The sequence below is a fragment of the Miniopterus schreibersii genome (genome assembly GCF_964146895.1).
Source record: "Miniopterus schreibersii genome assembly, chromosome: 15".
In the NCBI taxonomy this organism is placed as follows: domain Eukaryota; kingdom Metazoa; phylum Chordata; class Mammalia; order Chiroptera; family Miniopteridae; genus Miniopterus; species Miniopterus schreibersii.
In genome coordinates this window covers 13,631,821-13,653,029 of record NC_138115.1, presented here as the reverse complement: position 1 = coordinate 13,653,029, position 21,209 = coordinate 13,631,821, and the positions used below count along the sequence as shown (strand labels likewise).

The 21,209-nt window shown below is 36.6% G+C and overlaps 1 protein-coding gene and 1 long non-coding RNA gene across 4 annotated transcripts in view; one reads left to right on the top strand and one right to left on the bottom strand.

Moving 5' to 3' along the window:
* Window positions 1-224: 224 nt before the first annotated feature.
* ARF4 (ARF GTPase 4) lies at window positions 225-17,290 on the bottom strand. Its single transcript, XM_081159231.1, has 6 exons — window positions 16,508-17,290; window positions 9,642-9,722; window positions 9,095-9,204; window positions 5,306-5,377; window positions 3,052-3,177; window positions 225-1,190 (listed from the first exon to the last, which is right to left on the bottom strand). The coding sequence occupies exons 1-6, from the start codon at window positions 16,572-16,574 to the stop codon at window positions 1,104-1,106; spliced, it is 543 nt and encodes a 180-aa protein (XP_081015357.1). The 5' UTR covers window positions 16,575-17,290; the 3' UTR covers window positions 225-1,103.
* LOC308567548 overlaps window positions 16,936-21,209 on the top strand; it is a 26,793-nt gene continuing 22,519 nt past the window's right edge. Inside the window, exon 1 of one of the 3 annotated variants that reach the window (XR_014000330.1) lies at window positions 16,936-17,155. This is a non-coding gene — a long non-coding RNA (uncharacterized lncRNA). Of the gene's footprint in view, window positions 17,156-17,201; window positions 17,392-21,209 lie in introns of those variants that run through there. The other 2 variants (XR_014000332.1, XR_014000331.1) reach the window with 2 other exon arrangements.

The following is a 21,209-nucleotide window of genomic DNA, read 5'->3' as shown; positions in this document are numbered from 1 at the left end:
AGTGTCAAAAATGGTATTTTATCAAATAAAACTAAATGTTTAAAGTTGCTTCCCCACTCTGTTATACACAAGATAGCAACCCATACTTTATTTCCAATTTAAACAATTATTAAATTCACTAGGATCTGGATTGTTGTTCACAGTGTAAAGTATATAAATCAATGTTGCTAAATAAGAAAATCCATTTCAAACATCTTTAAGACTCAAAAAGAACACAAAACTACTACATTTTTTTTCATTTTATTAGGAATAATTCCAAATGGGTTATGAATAAAACTTATTCATTTGAGTTTGATGAGTTTTCCAAAAACTCTTAATGAAGATATGTTCACCAATAAACAATAAAACATCAGCAGAACTATCATATACTGGGCAAAGAGTCAGGCTGATACCAAAAGCAACATGCAACATAAAAAAGATACAATATAAAGAAAGACAATCTGCTGGGTATTAAAAATCATCTCAAATGAACTCTTTGCTACCAGCACAGAACTAATTAGCTATTGAATCCAAACCACACCAAGGTAAGCTTGGCTGATGGAAGCCAGGAGTCAATAATGGGGAAAATAACAAGTCCCTCAGTGCAAGAGATCTCAATAGTGTTTTAGAGCATTTCCCTGGCTGGTACAAGCAGTATTAGAAAATCTTTTTGGCAAGGGAGAAAAATAAATACAAATGGAATGCTACATTTTATTCTCAAATCAGCAGACTGTCCCAGGAATGATAAAGGTATCAGTAAAGTAGCAAGGGGATAACTTTAAAACATTATTTGCTGTGGGCTCAAAAAACATTCAAAACGGATTTATTTAAAGGTGTCACAATAGCTAAGTCCAGGCATTTAGGCTTAAGGGAAGTGAAATTAAAAAGAGGACACTTTTTTCCCAAGTTAAGGAGAATTTCTTTAAAACCAAGCATATTGCTAAAGTGCAACAATATACTTGGTAAACAATAATTGGCAACAAAATAAGTTTAAACGCTGTAATATTCTGCCCAAACCAGTCCCAGATACTGTTTAATAACCAAGATGCAAACTAATTTTGTTGTAACAAGCCTAGACCAATTCTATCAAACATGTCCTTGATTAGATAGATATCCAGTTTCATTTAACGTTTTGAAAGTTCGTTTGACAGCCAGTCAAGTCCCTCATACAGGCCAGTTCCTTGTGTAGCACAAGTGGCTTGAACATACCACTATAAAGAAAAAAACAAGAAAATACTTGATTAACAACATAAGACCATGTATAACACAGTGTTTAAAATTTCTGAATCAGAAAATTATTTCTCCTCAATTGCTCAAGGTATTATTTAGCCAGCACTTACCATAAATGTATAGGAAAAAAGAAAACATAAAATATATAAAACCATAGGAATAAATGAGTAAATACATTAAAGTATTACATCTCAAATGATTAACTTTATATTTAATAATCTCAGTAACTATATATATATATATATTGGGAGTTCCCTCATAACTCTTGTTTCTCAAAAAATTCCTCTCACATTTCAAGCTACTACTACCCACACATTAAACTTAATCAACTACCCACTACTTAATCTACAAAGAACATTCATGGTAAGATTAGTGGCTAATAAACTATCCACCTGGTCCTTATAACCCTCGTCTCCCATTTTTTAAAAAAAGTTCAGCCCAGCCAGTATGGCTTAGTGGTTGAGGATCGACCTATGACCCAGGTGATCATGGTTCAATTCCAGTCAGGGCATATGCCCGAGTTTCGGGCTCAATCCCCGGTAGGGGGTATGCAGGAGGCAGCCGATCAATGACTCTCTCATCAGATGTTTTTATCTCTCCCTTCCTCTCTCTGAAATCAGTAAAAACAAACAAACAAGAAAACATGTTCAGAATACAGGAGGCAAAATTTTTAAAGAGTATGGCTTGTTGATATTTTAGAGATGAGCTTTTCAGGTAATTTCACTATCTTTAGTCTTATGCATTCCAAAAAGTTCTACTTTTCGAAATGGTAATGAATCTTATCTCCAGTAACTGTAAGTACAGCCATGAAAAGGTACAAATACAAAAAGACTTAGTAAGCCAGTAAATTACCTGTAAGGGATCATTTATTTTTATTAACTTCTTTATTCACCAGTTTTATTTTGCCTTAGAATAAAGACTTTGGTTTAATATTGCAAGGCCAATGAAAGTACACCATGTTGCCAAGTATTATTTGAATATCAAACACCCCAGACTGCTGGGAAAAAGCATGAATTCATACCTTTATAGCATGGAAAACTGGTATCATATGCAGTTTATTTAAATCAGCCTGGAACATCTCAAACGGTCCTTACAGTTACTGCCACAGCACAGTATTAGCCTCGCTGACAAGCTAATGAAAAACTATTACAAAGCACAAGCCACACTGCTTGTGATATCTTTACAAATAAAACCTCATGCTGTGTTTTACCAATATTTAAATCACTGATATAAAAAATAAGCTATTAGAGAGCAAATATTTGTTATAATTTTAAATTCAAAAGTTATTTAAGTATAAGTATAGGTCCCACAAGTTTTTGACATTACCACACAAACAGTACAAAACAGTATTATCTAAAATATGGCTGCTAAAAACCAAATTATGAATTATGTGCTGCAGAGCTATTTAACAGATCAACAATCTTTAAATATTACAATTCACATACAGTACAGTTTCCCACATATTTATCAATACAATAACACTTTGAGAATAAACATTTTGAGAATAAAGTTAACATCAAATAAAATAAAGGTATTTAAATCTTTGGATCCTTAACGAATATCTATTAAAAGCTAAAAAATAAAATTTTTTTTTAAAATGGAGAAAAGGTATCAGCATACTTTAAAGTAAAACTGAACACATTTATAAAGGTATGAAATAAAGGCTGAAAGGGCTCATGTTTGAATAAGCAAGAGTTTACTTAATATGTAAAATAATGTGTAAAATAATGTGTTCATTATCTGTTCAAAGGAGACAATGTTAATAAATTTTTAAACGAAATACTAAAATAATTATCCTAATAATTCTAATAGTGAAGAGGTTAATATAAACCAAATACTTACTGTTCTGTTACGAAGAGACTGAAGACCTAATTTATCTGTCATTTCACTGATGGCCATAGCATTTGGCAAATCCTGTTTGTTTGCAAAAAGCAGCAACACTGCATCTTGCAACTCATCTTCCTGAAGCTAAAAATAAAAGCCAAGACATTAACAACTATAAAACTGGAATCCAACTACTGTAACAAACTAGGTAAAACACCGTCTTCTTACATATACTACTTATTAGGTATCAACCTAATTTTTCTACATAAAGTTAAGGTACACCTACAACTTAAATCTCTCATCCTCCAGTTTTTAAATCCTGAGCAAATAATTATTACATGCTTTCAAGTAAAGCAAAACTTTTTCAAGTCAACCATCCTATACTCCATTAAGGTAAATCATCCATTCAGCCTTCATGATCATCCTTTAAGGATCAGGACTGGCAAGGACAAGAAACACGTATGGCAATAAATATTTATGAAAGGATCCTACGGTATTTAGTAGTAAAAGTATGTACATAATGATTCTTTCTGGACTTTTATCCTTTCCACCCAGCTGGACTAGACAAGGTGGACAACAGCACAATGATTAGGGCACTAACAGTATCGTGCCAAATGCAAGAATAATACCAAAAGTATAAAGCCAGTAAAAATGAGGTACTGATACATGATACAATACGAACCTTGAAAGCTTATGCTTAGTGAAAAGTAAAAACAATTTTAAAGTAACAAAAGAGCACATATTACATGATTCCAATTATATGAATGTCCAGAATAGGCATATGTATAGAGACAGAAAGGCGATTAGTGGATGTCAGGGCTGGGGGTGTGGGGTGGAGTGGGGAAAAGAATGGGGAATAAATAGTTCTATGATTTCTTTATGAGCTGATGAAAATGTTCTAAAATTAGATTGTGGTAATGGTTGTAACATTTTGAAAACTAAAAACCACTAACTTGTACATTACAAATGAGTGAAGTTTATGGTATGTGACTTTTACCTCAAAACTATTTACAAAAAAAGAGTAGAAGGGGTGATATTTAACTCATTAGACAAAAAATTCACCAGTTATTTAGTTACACATACACTGACACAATGGTTTTACAAATTGCATTCCAGTCTTAGGAGCAATGAATGAGAATTAAAATTTCATTTCATGCCCGGCCAGGTGTGGCTCAGCGGTTGAGCGTCGACCTAGGATCCAGGCGTTCGGGGTTCGATTCCTGGTCAGGGCACATGTCCGGATTGCAGGCTGGATCCCCAGTTGGGGGTGTGCAGGAGGCAGCCGATCAATGACTCTCTCATCACTGATGTTTCTATCTCTCTCTCCCTCTCCTTTCCTCTCTGAAATCAATAAAAAAATTAAAAAAAAAAAGATTTCATTTCAGTAAACTTTTTATGGCCACAATTTGCAACCATGACAAGTTTCCTAAACAACGCCCCCTTGTTTTTTATCAATATAAACATAGGAAAACATTAATCCAATACATGGGGAAGCCAAAATGCCACTGTAATTCAAAATCCTACTACTTTCTGGTGGAACTCTTTATTGTGGTTACTATTATGAAACATTTCAAAGTATATACTGTAGGCACAATAAAGAGAAAACTGAACCCAATGACCTTCAGAAGAAGAAATCTGAACCAGGATCCCTATGTCACTAAAGTTTCAAAATTACAGATTTTATATCTATAAAAGAAAAGACTGGACTAATATAAACATCCTCAACCAGAGATATGCATCAAAGCCAGTCATGGAGCACTCTAAAAACAAAAAGGGCTTTCCTTCTAACTTATTGAAGTAGCTTGTCTTCTGTGTGTTTTTTAAAAAGCTCTATAGGATGCCCTGGCCAGTTTGCTCAGTGGTTAAAAGTGTTGACCCTTGAAACAAAGGGTTTTGGGTTCAATTCCTGGTCAAGGGAACATACCTGTTGCAGGCTCAATTCCTGGCCCAGGTTGGGCGTGTGAGGGAGGCAACCAACTGATGTGTCTCTCTCACATCAATGTTTCTCTTTCTCCTCTACTCTTTCTCAAAGTATCAGTGGAAAAAAATATCCTCCAGTGAGGATTAAAAAAAAAAAAAAAAAAAGCTCTATAGGAGATTTTCATGTACATTCATAACAATCTGTAGTGATAGAGTTCCGTAAGGTTCCTTCTAGCTCTAAAATGTTTCATTTGTGTAATCTAACCATAGTTAAAATGTGCCAACCACTACCACTACCATCACCCAGAAAAAAATGTATCCTGGAAATGATAAATTTTAAAAATATTCTTACCATTTTTTGCAGCTCTTCAGCTCCTTCCTGAATTCTTTCACGATCATTGCTATCTACCACAAAAATAAGACCCTGAAAAAAAATTGTTTAACTAAATTATGACAGTGAAATTTAAAGGACACACTAAATATGAAACACAAGTATAGGCAGCAACAGCGTATCAAGAGGTAAATGTTGGGAAGGAAATGGCCCATTATTAAAAATATAGAAAAGGAACAGGGCTCTAAGTACGAAAACATATTTGAGCAATATTTTTTACTTCAACATTTGAAATTTTCTTTTAAATCAAAAGAAATCTTACTCTCAACCAATTGATCACTTTTCTCAAGACTAAATTTTATCCCACTCCCCTCCTTCCCTATGCCCTTGCATGTTTAAGTACAGATAAGTTTAAGTAACAAAATGGCCACAAGTGGTTGGGGACAAAAGGAAAAGAGTAAGCCAAAGATTCATGAATTTACTAACTAAACTTATTCAAAGACATGCACAAAGTGTTAAAAAAAAAGGGGGGAGGGGGGACACTACAGCAGTTTTTATATGCTTTATCAGGAAAAGTTAGCCTTGCTCCAGAATGCTGTCCACCAATTCAACCAGGGTAAGGAAGTTTTAAGCAAAATATATCAGAAAAAGTCATGGTTAACTTGATCAAACAAATTCTTTACAAAAAGGAAGGTAGTAATCATTCTTAAAGATAGTCACAAATATTAGAATTCTATACTACAAAAGAAATGGAATTGGGAAGCATTTGAATTAAGACTTTTCTAAAAACTTTCAAATGGAAAAGTATAAAAAATTTTTCAACTAGAGAGGGGGGAGATTAATTTTAAATCTTTATTAAAATCTGTTCCTATTAATACAAAAGTGATTACTTTGAATGTTCTCCCCACAACCTTGACCACAGAATGAAAGTGGTCATTTGTCACTTTTATCACAAACTGTCTTATGTTATTACTTATGTAAGTAACTAGATTAAATCACTGAGGGCAAAGGTCTACATCATTTTGTACTTACCCCTCAGTATTACACTTAGTTTGCCAGGATATCTAATATTATTTTAGGCTATATAAATGATAAAATATCCTTTTGATCTAGCAACCTTCAAACCCATTCTCTTATCTCTGTTGCAAACCATCATTTTAAACATCTTAACCTCTGAAAAAACTTTTGGTGCTATGTGAGACCGTATAGCATAGTGAAAAGATACCCAAATTCAAAGCTCAGCACTACTTATTAGTTATATTAAAACAATATCACCAACTTTATAAGCTTTTTAAAAACTAAATGTAATCACAGAGGTATAAAAATTTCTAGCATCACACGTGGCTTATCACAGGCATTTAGCTAATGTCGTTGCCTCCTTTCCTCCTATCCCCAAAGCTATTCCTTTTTAGAATCTACCTCAAGAAGAGTTAATGTCTCTAAACTGATCTACTTTTTTCTCTACTAACAACCCATTTTTATTGTTTTAAAATGTAAGTAATGCTATCAGTCCCAAAGTGGTATTACTGAGGGGGAGAATTATTTTAGGAATAAATTCTAAGTTATTCACTTCCTTGGACAGCCTAAAATCAAGAGTGTAGAAAAGCTAGAATTCTAAAGAGAATTCTGGCTACTATAAGATTACTTAAATGGCCCAATATTTATTAAATTGTTTAGAACAAAATAATTGGAATTACCTAGTAAGGGAAGAGGAATTTACTACAATAAACACTGTGTCCTCGATTGTTAACACAAGTTAAAATCATGGTTAAATGGCATAATTAGTTTCTTTTAAATTTTATAGCTAAAAGTACTGGTCAGGAATGCTGGAAAAACTAGCTGGAACACAACTTAGCTGTGATTATCAGGTAACACATAAAGCTTTCTCCAACAGACATGAAGTCCCTAGGAAGAAGTACTTGGACTTTTGATTTAAGGTGATCCAAAGAAGTCAGAAATGGATCTAATCTCAAGTTAAGATCTCAAAGTAAATTACTAAGCATTCTAAACAAATCTAGGGATAAGACCAGGGTTATCCTTGGTTAAGACTTATAAGGCTTGGGACTAACAAAGTTTTACTTCACACCTAATTTTACTTCAAAAGCATGTTCCCTAAATGAAATACCTATGACTGACTTTATTTTTTTCTCTTCTTTTTTTCCTATGACCTACTTTAAAATAATCCTAAAGATGAAGTACATTAGATAGGAATACTGATTAAACAATATGGCCAAATCCTAAAAATTGAAGTTAAGTAATAGATATGTGGAGGTCTGTTATGTTACTCTCTCTCCTTTTGGGTATATTTGAAAATTTCCAAAACAAGATTTTTTAAAGCATGTGACTCATATCAAATATCTTTTCTAACCACAGCTATGCTAATGAACAGATACATCCTTATTTTTAAATGAAAAAACAAGCCACTTACTTAACAGGACATACTACTTAAACCTGGTTGCTCCAGCCACTCATCTAGGGTATTCACTGCCACCTGGTGGCAATGTACTTCACTTGTATACAATGTTATAAGAGTTGGTGACCAAGAATGACCGCTATCTGCAAATCTTAAACATATGAAGTGCTTGTTAACATTGCACATTACTTTGGAAACACAACAGAAAGCAGGTTAAATAGAAATGTAGATCAAGAACCAGCTCTCCAGTCTTAGATAAGTCATTCCAAGCTTGTTTCTTTACATGTAAGAGTAAGACTACAGTAGTAGTTTTCAAGAGGGAACAATTTGGGCGGTTGCAACTAGGTTGGGGGGAAGGAGGGTGCTGCTACTGGCACCTGGTGGGTAGAAGCCTGGAATGCTGCTAAACATCCTACAATGTGAGGGAGAGCTCTCCCTTCACCCAAAAGAATTATTCAGCCGGAAATGTCAATAGTGCTGCTGCTGAAACACTCTGTACTAGAAGCTTACTCCTCAAAGGTCCCAAACCAGCAGTACCAGCACTACCACCTGAGAACTTAGTAGAAACCTTACTTAGCCAGGCCCTAGTGAATTGATCTGTGTTTTAACAAAACCCAGGTAATTAACAGGCATATTAAAGCTGATCCAAGTATAATGTGCAGCTAAATTAAGAACTTTTGCTCTAATGTCTCTTCTATGCCGATATTATATACACTACATGATAATACAAAAATATCTTACCAATCAACAGGGCAGATCTACCGTAATATATTTTTGTGATGTATTTTGATAAACAATTAACTGGGCTAAATGAAGGACTACTGTCTTACATTAAAAACTATAATGAGTCCGGCCAGCGTGGCTCAGTGGTTGAGCATTGACCTATGATCCAGGAGATCAGGGTTCAACTGCTGGTCAGGGCACACGCCCAGATTCGAGCTCAATCCCTCCTTGGTGGGAGGCGTGCAGAGGGCAGCCAATCGACTCTTTCATCACTGATGTTTCTGTCTCTCTCTCCCCCTCTCCCTTCCTCTCTGAAATCAATAAAGACATATTAAAAAAACACACACTATAATGACATGAAGTTATACAGACCTTACTTTCTAAACTAAGAATGAAACCAATAGAACTACCGATGAGACAGCTAATTCAATCTTGAGAACACCTCCCCCTAAAAATATTATGACAGCTATGCAACTCTTCCACCCTCAGTAATTTAGCCTTCAAAAACTTGAGTGAGAGTCCTCTGACAAATATGGAAGTAGTGATAAGAAGAATGCCAACTCATATAGTAAACACCAACAGCCAGTTAAACAGTAAATATTAACATAAACTTTAGAGCATGAAATCTATAAAGGAAAGTTATAAAAAATGTGTAGCATTCCTTCATTCCTTACCTGGGTATTCTGGAAGTAATGCCTCCAGAGAGGCCTTATTTTATCTTGACCACCAACATCCCATACTGTGAAACAAATGTTCTTATATTCTACTGTTTCCACATTAAAACCTACAAAGAAAAAAACAAAAAGACTTTGTGCACAATGTCATGAAGAAACGAAACCCCTTTATTGTGGAATTACGTAAGAATTGCTTTTTTAAAATCCCACTAAATAAGTAACAAACTTAAAAACCCAGGAGTTATAATGATAAATGCATGCCATGGTACACTTGTCTAAACCCACAGAATGTACACCAAAAGTGAACCTAAGGTAAACTATGGACTTTGGGTGATTACGATGTGAAAATGTAGGTTCATCAAGTATAACAAATGTATCACTCTAGTGAGTGATGTTGATAATAGGGGAAGGAATAATTGGGGAACCCCCCCATTTTTCTGTGAAACTAAAACTGCTCTAAAAACATAAAGTCTTTAAAAACAAGGCAGTTTCTAAATTAAATTTTATTCTATTTCACTTTATAATAATCACCTGTAGACTTTCTTACCAATGGTAGGAATGGTGGTGACTATCTCCCCTAACTTCAGTTTATACAGAATGGTCGTCTTGCCAGCAGCATCCAATCCAACTAGAAAAAGACATCACAGGTTTTAAATCTAGACCAAAAGCATACACTAAGAAATAATTTTGCAACAAATATATAGTTTGTGAGCTAAAGTTGACTGGTCAAAGCACAAATGAGTGAGAAATAAAGTTACCTCATTTCTGATTTCCAAAGGCAACACTTCTTACAGAAAGTGATACCTTTTCATTTTTTCTCTCTAAACTTAAACAGATAGCATGTAACACTGAAAAGAAAATAGTATTTGGCTGACTCAGGTGTTAATCTCTAGATTTGTTTTGCCACAAACTAGTCAAGTGCCTTTAAACAAGTCACTTTAGGAAACTGAGGTCAGAGGAATTAGCTATAAAGTAAGAGGACTGAATCAGATAATCTATGATATCCTCGAACTGAAGTCGGTATTAATTCTATGACCTACTACCATTTTTAAAAACACAAAATAGGTGAATCAGAGAACATAAGAACAAGTGAATAAAAAATTAACTTTAAGGTTAGGAAACTCAATACTATATCCTAGTCTCCTTAAATGAGTTCCAAAGGAAAATAAGGCCAATTTTACTCCTACTTACGTACATTTCAACATCAAATATGCAGAAATGAGAACAAAAGACTAGTTAATTTGGATTGTAAAAATGGCCCTATCATTCACGTCTAAATTCTTAAAATGCTTCCTTTGAGGCATATACAAGTGTGGAAGAAGGTGTTTGTTTCTGGGAAAAAATCCATATTAAAACAAGAGAGTATACCATAGTACAGTGATAGTGAAGAACAAATTAAATGTTTAAGTATGAATCTATCAAAACCTGCATATTCTACATCGTTTGCTAAAGCCTTCATAAATGGAAAGTCAGTATCTAATCATCTCATTCAATGTACCATTGTTGTAAGGACATAACATTTGGCCACCTGGATTTATACTACCACAGATTTTAAAATTCAACTGAGTACTGATTTAAGCAAGGATGCTTTTTAAATATTTAAATCAAAGCAAGACACAGCACATGAAACCAATGCTATTAAGTTTTAAAAGAAAACCAGAAATCACCTCACTTACCTAATCTACATTCCTGTGCAAGTAAGTTTAATTTTTATCATTTACTTCAAAACAGAATTAAAGGCTACAGGCAATTCAGACTCCTACCCATATAACAATCCTTTCTGCTCTGTTCCCTATAAAGTGTAGCTAAGATTTCTTTTGAAACTCAGGCATCTTATACCTTCTTATTCCTGTGTCCTCTAATCAAACTGTGTTCCCTACTTCATAATGGGATTCAGGTTTATTCTTTCCAAAATACTGACACACTTACTAGACAGAGTGAGCAGCCCAGTCTTAGCCCTCACTCATAGACATAAGAAAAACCAACTGCTATCAGGAAGTGTTTTGTTTTTTGAGTATGGAACATTACCAAAAAGATCAGAAAACATAATTATAAAAACATACAAAGAAACAAAAATAGCTACCTTAAAACTTGGCATCTTCAGTAAACATACAGAAAACAGGAATAACATGACCTTTTCATTGTTCTAATAAGCTAAGTCTCTTGAGAGCATAAATCCCCCTCAGGTGATTTTGATCAAATTTTAAAATAGATTAAAAGTACCTTTTAACTAAACCCAAATACGATTAAGCCCAAGCCCAAGTGAGAAGAACTAAAACTGAGCTGTTGATTAGAAAAAAAACTTAAGTTAGAGAAATATGGCACATGCCACTCTTTATTGGGGTCCAAATAAACCACACGCTGTCATTTAAAAACAACGTAAATCCCAAAGTATTGACAAGGAATGAAAGAAAACCAGGAAAAATTATGATTATATACCTATTTTAAGTTATAGTAATCTAATTTTTCTTTTAATAAAAGTTTTACACCTGCTTGTATGCATAAATATATTCTACTTCCATATTGTTAGATTTCTGGTAATACAACAAACGTGTTACTTTCCTTAAAAAAGAACAGATTTCCCAGAGTTCCTTTATTAAAATGCTGCTGGTTACAGTTCCTGATGGATCTGTCAGAAAGATGACTGCATATGTCTTGAATATGTATTTTTTAAAAAGTTTACAAAATAATGCAACCATAAGGTTTTTTAAGCATCCACAAGTTATTTTTAAAATAAAAATTGTAAGACAATATTTAAATGACTTTAAAAAAAATTTTAACTATGTTTTTATTGATTTTAGAGAGGGAAAGAGAGAAGGAGAGGGATACAGAGATAGAAACATCCATGAGCTGCCTCCCACAGGCCCCCCACCAGGGATTGAGCCCTCAACCTGGGCATGTGCCCTGACAGGGAATTGAACCAATGAACTTCGTGAACTCCCAGTTCACCGGTCGACGCCCAACCACTGAGCCACATAGAAGATTCTAAAATCGGGATGATATCTTTTGAGTTGCACCCAAAATGATAGTGCTATATAGATGCAAACCAGAAATTTTTTAAAAAGATATTTCTATTGTAAGATTTAAGATGCACACATTAATGTTAACCATCACTTAAAACTCGTTATATAGGTCTTTACTCAAAAACATGTTGGTCTAGCCCAGCCGATATGGCTCAGTAGTTGAACGTCGGCCCATGAACCAGGAGACTGCAGCTGTATTCCATCAGGGCACATGCCCAAGTTGCAGGCTCGATCCCCAGGCAGGGGCATGCAGGAGGCAACTGATCAATGACTCTCTCATCATTGATGTTTCTATCTCTCTCCCTCTCCCTGACCCTCTCTGAAATGAATAAAAAACATATTAACCCCCCCCCCCAAAAAAAACATGTTAGTCTAACAATATCGTGCTATTTTAGCAATTACTTAAGTTTGTATTTCCTTAATGTTCCAATATTTGGCAATGAGACATCTCCACAAAATGAAAACTATAACCAACCAATTCTCAACTAGCCAAGATAAGACTCTAATCTGTACAGTCCAGTTATGTCCTCCCTCCCTTCCACCCCCATAAACAACTCACTGTATTGACAGATACACTGGAATTACTTGTTCTCCATAACTGGACCTACACTTTGACCAAAGTGTTAACAGCAGCAAAACTACCCCCCCAAAATCTTTGCCAATCATCAAAAAGTATGTCTACCAAACTATGGAAACAAGAAATACTTGTATCTTAAATTAAGCTAGATTCCAATTATCTCAACTTGGAGAAAAAAAATGCAGAAAGGAAAATTGGGGGGGGCGGATATTTTCAGATGCATATAATTTCAGGTACTTTTATTTTTTTCCCTTTATGTTTCAAATTTTCTACAAAGAAGCTCGAAATACAACTTCATAATAATTTAAAATTGAGTGTTTATTGTGTTCCAACCACATCACTAGGTGATTCCATACATTTTTATAATTTAAATCCCAATAACCCTCCATTTTTTCAGATGAAGCACATGAGGTTCAGTAATGTCCCCAGAATCACAGGAGTTAATAGAGAACAGATAGAACAGATATTCAGCCCCTAGGTCTCGTGGAGAAATTAAATCCCTCATACTGGTAGGAATGTAAAATGGTGTAGCTACTTTGGAAAACAGTTTGTCAGTTCCTCAAAATGTTAAACATAATTAACATATGACCCAACAATTCCACTCTTAGGTATTTATTTACCCAAGAGAATAAAAAACATATGCACACACACACAAAATGAATGTTCACAGCAGTATTATTCATAATAGCCAAAAAGTGGAAACAATCACATTTCCATCAACTGATAAATGAATAAACAAAATGTGGTATATGTATATAACAAAATTATTGTTCAGCCATAAAAAAGAATGAAGTACTGATACATGCAATAATATGGATAAACCTAGAAAACATGATTCTAAGTGAAAGAAGCTAGACACTAAAGGTCACATATCGTATGACTCCATTATATGAAATATTCTAAATAGACAAACCCATAGAAACAGAAAGTAAAATAGATGAGTGGTTGCAAGAGGAATTGGGGGGGTGGGAGGCAATAACAGTTTATGGGTGTGAAGTTTCTTTCTGGGCTGACGGAAATGTTCTAGAATCGAGAGTGGTGATCGTTACACAACATTGTGAATATACTAAAAACCACTGAACTGTACATTTTAAAGGGATGAATTTCATGTTAAACCCTGATGCGAGAGCTCTCAAATAGTATTTATACTCTGCCATCCTGCCTTCAGATTTTTCTGGTGGACACACTCTATCTTAATATTTTATCTAATTACTCAGTTTTGACCATCAGAGGATCCACCCTTCCTCATAAACCTCCCTGCCCCCCCAACTCCCCCCAAATAGTCACATATAAGGGAAAGGCAGAACTTGACCAGTATTTAGAAACCTTTTAGAAAGCAATACTTTTTTAGCTTTTCAACAGTCAGGAACTTCCAAGTGCAGAGAGTAGAATTAATTCCTCTACAGATCACATTAGAGTGTTTTCAGATATAAACAAAATGTGGGGAGTCATTTACTGAAATTACATATTATCAACTTAAGATACGGAGGCTATACATAAAATAGCATAATGCAGGGCTATTATGAGAGATATAAGAAGAAAACTGAATTTAAGCTTGTATCAGTCACAGGAGCAATTTCTCCTTTGGGGGGGGGGACTATAAATGACAGATTTCTGTCAATCTATAGTTTAAATTACTTCAAATCTGATACTGTTTTTAACTAGTTCACTGCAAGCTGTAACTTCAAACACCTTTTTTAATTACTTGAATTTTTGGGAGAGCGGGTATAGGAATAAAATTTACAACTTCACAGTAATTTGGCAAACCAGACTCAGCAGCTAACTGCTATTTTTAATTCTAATACTTCAATACGGGCAGGCATCTTAAGAGTGTCTATTCTTTATGCTGTCACTCACAAAGCTGGAAAAAAATTCCTAGGAATTATCAAACTTCCAAAACACCTTTCTCTAGCCATCATATGGTTATACTTCCCTTGATGAGTTACCATAAAAGTTGTTCTGTGACTGAAGTGTTTTTAATCAAGGAAACCTGATTATCTTGAAATTATAATGCAAAACAAGAATAGCAAACCTGAGTAATAAAACACTTAACATAAAGTGAATAATTCCAAATCATGACTTCTATCCCCTGTACAAATGCACAAAGTTAAGTACTTTTCCTCTTCCATTTTCTTTCCATCACTTTTGGGGATTAGGGGTAGAAATGCTCCCCTAATACAGTAAAAATAGGAAAGTGCCTATAGCATAATTCTACTGTTCTCCCTCTAAACTTGTAGCCATCACAAAGATTAAAGAAAAGAAAAACAGAAATTTCCCACAATCTTCAGTAAAAGGGCCGAACATACTACATTTCCAGGAACACAAGAACGCACTGGTTAATCTCTTTAAGGAACTGGCTGAAAATTCATTTATCACAGTCCAAAGTTCTCCCGTTGACTTCAGAACCTTTTTTAGACTCCCATTTTTCAACGACTTTTAAAGTCTAAATAATATACTTGCCCTCCTAAAATTTGTCTTCAAAAATGAAATCCGAGAAACTCTTAGAAAATATTTTTATTTACCTTTGTGAATGATTCATTAACAATTATTCCATGAACTGTGAAGAAGTTAGAATCTTAACAGGAAATTAAAAAAAGAACCAGATGTGTTTACCCTTCATCTTAATACACCTTGAAATATTACTGAACCTTCCTCTGGAAAACTTTCAATGGTAGAACTCGAAAATAAAACCTTAACCCCTTCCACTCTCTAGAAAACAAGGTAATGAACCAACAAGTTTCAATTTTAAAGTTAGAGGGGCACCTTTTAGCATTATTCGGGTCCATGGAGCTTAACTATGATGCAGAGACTACTCACAGTACGACGGGAAAGGGGTTGCTTACATCACTCAAATGACAAGCCCCTTCCTCAGCTGAGCGAAAAATGACTTTGAAAAAGCAGTTTTTAAAAAGCTTATTTCCCAAAAGAATTTTTAAAAGAACACCTCTGTAAGAAGGCTACCCTAAAACTAAGCGACATGATGTTCAGTTACTGAAAATGTTACCGGCTTAAAAAAAAATTACTTCCTAAAAGTTTTTTCATTAACCCTAGCCAGCGGGGCTAATAAAATTACCAATATAAAAAGAGTTTGAAAACCAAAGAGACTGAGCCAAATACATTTAGTTTTTGAGAGTGGCTAAAAGAAACACATTCATGAAAAACTGTTTTCAGGGGTACTAACAGAAGAAAAAAATATGAAGCGGAATCCAGCGCAAAGCAAAGTTGAGCGAATGAGCGCTGAGGACGCCGGACACTTCTGAAACCTTGGGCGCTCCTGTGCCACCGCACTGGGCCTGGACACCCACGGCCGGCTCCGGGCTCTCGGCGACCGCTCGCTCACATACCACTGGGGTGTGCAGAGTGTGTACACCCGACGGAAAAGGGGAGGAGGAAGGCTGGAGTCGCTCTGCCTCCCTCCCGACCGCTGCTTACACCCGGAGAAGAGGGGAGCCAGATCGCACCCCCAGAATGGGCCTCGCCAGTCTTTCCGGGTTCTGCGAGATCCGGGAGTTCGCTTCCCCCACGTCTCCGCCCAACCTTGTCGGGCTTTTAAGACCAAGGAGAGAAAGCCAAACGCAGAAGGAGGAAACCTTGCCCACGCCGCTACACGGCCTCTTGGACAGGTCTGGGACGACCACCCACCCTTCACCCCATTGTTCCCCCTTAAGAATTCCTGCCGACCCCCAACCGCCGCCCCTCCCCCACCACGGCGGACTGAGGCAAAAACAGGCCCCGACGCCGCAGCAAACGTGGAGACCCGGCCTTCCCCGACCCCCACTGGGGCGCGGACTCAGCTCTAGGTCGCTCACTCACCCATTAAAATGCGCATCTGCTTCTTGCCGAATAGGCGGGAGAAGAGGGAAGAGATGGTGAGGCCCATGGCGGTAGTTGCACTTGCGATGGGCAGGAGCAGAAGGGGTTTGCAGCTTCCCCCGGCCTTCTCTTTTCACGCTCCGGGCAAACTGAGCGTGAAGGAAGAGGAGCTAAGGAAGAAAGGGGGCCGCAGGGACGGCTCGCTAGCCGGCGCGTCGGACGAAGCTCCGGGACAGAATTAGCGGGGCGCGGACCTGCTGGACGACTGCCGCGGCAGCTCCGGCTCTAATGTTAAGGCTTCGGCTGTGCCACGTCACTCGGCAGCCGCGGCGTCTCCGGCAGCGGCCCGGCCCCTCCAACGCGGACAGAATCGCGTCACCGCCGGCCCATCCCCCTGCGCTTCCGGCGCTGCCCGAGCCATTGCGCCTGCGCACGGGACGGAGCGGCCAGCTTCTCTGACGTGCACGTCAGGTCGCCGCCACCTCCGGGACGTGGCCGCAGGAACCGGGCGAGGCCGGTCAGTTGGCACATGCGTACTGGGAGACAAAGTCCCACAATGCCTCGTTTTGTCCCTTCCAATCAGACTCTAGCGAGACGCTTCCGCCCGATAAATGCATCCTGGAGGTTGTAATCCTTGCTTCCGGAAAGGTGAGCTGAGCATTGTGGGTTAGGAGGTAGTTAAGTTCCGTTCTTTATGCCTTTTGGGCACCGCCTCTAACGCCACGCGCGTTGGGGATTCCCCGGTCCCACTAATGTCCACGTTGCACGCGCAGGACCAGACTCATTCCCCAGTGGAGGGGTGGAGTCGGGGCCTGCTTTTCTCAGGAGGTGATTGGTTAGAAGCCCACGAGCAGGCGGAGAGCCTATGGCAACCGATGAAAAAGGTAGGCCTAGACGCTTCAACCACCCACGCGAGGTCTTCCTGAAGATCCCTAATGCTAGACCTAGACGAGAACTCCGAGACATTTTCAACACTATTCGTCTTTTTAAAAGAGGCCAACGGGGAACACTTGCTTTTCTATCTTTTCTCTCCCAGAAGCATGTATATTGATTCCTTAGGTTGAGGAAGTGGGAAGCCTTCTCACTTGAAAAATATTTATGATCTTATTTTCCTGATTACAAAATAAGGCATACGTCTTGTGGAAAGCGTATAAAAAAGCAAGGTCCCCATAATCCTCGCCACTTCCCACACAGCCCCACGCTGTTGGAGCAGTTTAGGATGCTCACCCACTCGAAAGATCTATTTCAAGTTTAACTCCCTTGGAAATAACTTTCCTGACTTACTAGATAAATCACTCCTGCTCAAAAAATTGTAACTGCTCTTCGTAGTTATGACTTCACTTTTAATATTAACTATTGACAACCCTTTCTTGCACTTGTCTGAAACCGCTAAGAAGGGGACTTCTGTAATATTTTAAACAATAAATAATTTTTTTAAAAAAAGTTAAAAAAATCAGTTATCAGAAAATACAAATCAAAACCACAGTGATATGCCACCTTGATAAGATGGCTAAAATAAAAAGTCACATAATAACTAGTGTTAACAAGAACGTAGATAAATCAGAACCCTCATACACAACTGATGGAAACATAAAATGGTAAAAGCACTTTGGAAACAGTCTGGCAATTCCTCAAAAAGTTAAGCATTTACTTTGCATTTGACTCAGCAATTCCATTCATAGGTGTATATCCAAGAGATCAAAATGTATGTCTACACAAAACCTTGTACACAAATATTCATAGCATTATTCATAATAGTCCAAAGTGGAAATGACTCAAATGTCCATCAACTGAGTAAAACAAAATGTAGTACATTCATACAATGAGCATTATTTAGCAGCAAAAAGAAAGAGCACTGATGTATGTGCTACAACCTGGATAAGCCTTGAGAAGTTTATGCTAAGTGAAAAAAATGTAGTCACAAAAGACCACATATCCTATGATTCCAGAGCAGGAAAATCTATGGAGACAGCACATTTGTGGTTGCTTAAGGCTGGGAAGGATGAGAGGCTTGGGGATGACAGCTAAAGGGTGGAGGGTTTCTTTTTGAGGTGATGAAAACGTTCTGGAATTGATTGTAGTGATGGTTGCATGGCTCTGTGAATGTACTGGAACCAGTGAATTGTACACTTTGAATGACGTATGGTATGTGAATTATGTTTTAATAAAGTTGTTACAAAAATAAAACAAAAGGCAGGACTCTAGTCCCTTTTGTTTGTTTTTTAATCTTCATCTGAGGACATGTTTGGGGTTTTTTTTAATTGATTTTAGAGAGAGAGGAAGAGGAAAAGAGAAAAACATCTATGGGAGAGAGAAACATCCATCAGAAACATCCATGGGTTGCCTCCTATAAGCACCCTGACCAGGGATGAACCTGAAAGCTAGGCATGTGCTCTGAGCAAGAATTGAACTCACAACATTTTTGATGAACCACATTTTTATGTTCAGGAGGACACTCCAACCAACTGAGCCACCCGCCCATGGCTAGTCCATTTTTATATTCCACTGTATTCCCTGGATTTGGCACACAATGACACTCAAGGTTAAATGATAAAGGGATGGCTGCAGAAACAGTGGTATATCCATACTGTGGAATACTAACAAGAGTTAGAATGATGTAGAACTAATTCTAATGAAGAGATCTCCAAGATACAGTTAGTGGAAAAAGCCAGATAATGACACAGTACTATAAAGTAATATAAAAGCATAGATTTCCCCTGGTATATGTGTAAATGCATAAGAACTTTGAAGTAGAATCTGCAGTAGTGAGTGGTTACCTATTTAACCTGTGTGGGGAGAGAAGGGAGCCTTCCCAGAGAGTGAAGGAAACTGGTTTGGGAGTGGTAGTCAAAAGAGAGCTTTATCTGTACTTTAAAAAAATCCACTTTATTGAAATATAATTTACATGCAATAAAATTCACCTATTTTAAATGTACAATTTGATAAATTTTAACAAATGTATATAGTAGTGTAGCCAATACCAAAATCATAGTATCAATCATATCTGTTACCCCAAAAAGTTCCTTCATACTCCTTTGTAGTCATCCTCACCTCCAGCCCCTGGGCCACCATTGATCTGCTGTCACTATAGCTTTGCCCTTTCCAAAATTTCATATAAATGAAATCATATGGTATGTAGTCTTTTGTGTGGCTACTTTCTCCTAGCATAATGATTTTGAGATTAATCCATGTTATATTGTATATAAATAGTTTGTTCTTTTTAATTGCTGAGTAGTATTGCATTGTGTGGACATACCAAATTTCTTTAATCACTCACCAGTTGATGAGCATTGGATTGTTTAAAGTTTGGGCTTTTATAAATAAAACTTTTTGAACATTTTAGTACAGGTGTTTGTGCCTCTGTATCAATTTAGTTTTTAAAAATATGTTTTTATTGATTTCAGAGAGAAGAAGGGAGAGGGAGAGAGAGAGAAACATCAATGATGAGAGTCATTGATTGGCTGCCTCCTGTACGCCCCCTACTGGGGATCAAGCCTGCATCCTGGGCATATGCCCTGACCAGGAATCAAACTGTGACCTCCTGGTTCATAGGTTGACGCTCAACCACTGAGCCATGCTGGTTGGGCTGTATTAATTTATTTTTACAAGATGAATTTATCCATGCACTATTTATATCATGTAAAAAGTAATCTTCAAATTTGATGAGTTAAGCAGTGTTTGACATATATTATTCCAGATTTTCCTCTCTGAAATACTAACATCTCTATACAAATGTTAATGGGATTTTATAGCTTGAAGCAGCTCCATTTTTCATTTTAATAATAACCTGTGGACATTTAAAAATATCAGTACTTGCGGATTTAACTCATTCTTTTTAAAGGCTGCATTCCATTGTATGCCTGTAAATAACTTATTTAACTGACCTGTCAAATTGTGAAACATGCATACTCTTTGATTCAAAAATCCCACTTCCAGGAATTTGTAGTAATGAAAATTTCCTTCAAGTTTGCTGTTACTTGTAAGAAGTTCAGACGATGTTCATCACAGCATTGTTTGTAATGGAGAAAACTGGAAGCATCAATATTTTTTTTAAAAGAAATATTTAAATCTCCCTTTGTTTCTTTTCCTCACTGATCACTAGCCCAGATATTCCAATTTTGCTTTTGCTTTGCTACATTTTATAAATTCACAATGATAAATTAAGAGAGAAATTAGACCCATTGCCAGGATAAAGATTTAATCTTCTTCCTAACAGTGCCATCCTAGGCATTCTGTAGTTGCTTATTCCAACAAGTTCATTCTGTGGGATGGGGCTGAAAAAGAAAAATCAGCAAAGTTTCAAAAAGAGTAAGTTGTTTTGTATTGTTGACAGCCTGTTGAGTGAAGCTCCATTTGGTAGAACTACCCTTCAGAAACTTATTTCTCAGTAGTGACCCTGGGACATCTGAGCAAAACTTCTTTTTCAGGTGCATAATGTAAAATTATTTTGTATTCTACAATGAGTTTATCCTTTTAAAATTTTTTCCAAAAATTAAATGTAATTAACATTTATACAATTTATACAACATTTAAGGAACACCAAAGAAATGCAAAGGGAAAGCAATTTGTTTTCTGCACTCACACTTTTAAATTGTTTAAGCAATTTAATAGAAATGTTTATTAATTTCTGGGGTGAAGCAAAATACTATTTAATTTTGTAATAACTTACAGTCTTGCAGTTACCTGAAAGATCCACACATTT

What these genes read in the sequence shown, in the direction of transcription:
- ARF4 (XM_081159231.1), bottom strand. Translation starts at nt 16,574, where the DNA reads ATGGGCCTCACCATCTCTTCCCTCTTCTCCCGCCTATTCGGCAAGAAG. An exon ending in CTGAAGAGCTGCAAAAAATG is followed by an intron (nt 3,178 to 5,305) that starts GTAAGAATATTT and finishes TTTTATTTTTAG; the next exon opens with CTTCAGGAAGATGAGTTGCA. An exon ending in AGTCTCTTCGTAACAGAACA is followed by an intron (nt 1,191 to 3,051) that starts GTAAGTATTTGG and finishes TTTTCTTTATAG; the next exon opens with TGGTATGTTCAAGCCACTTG.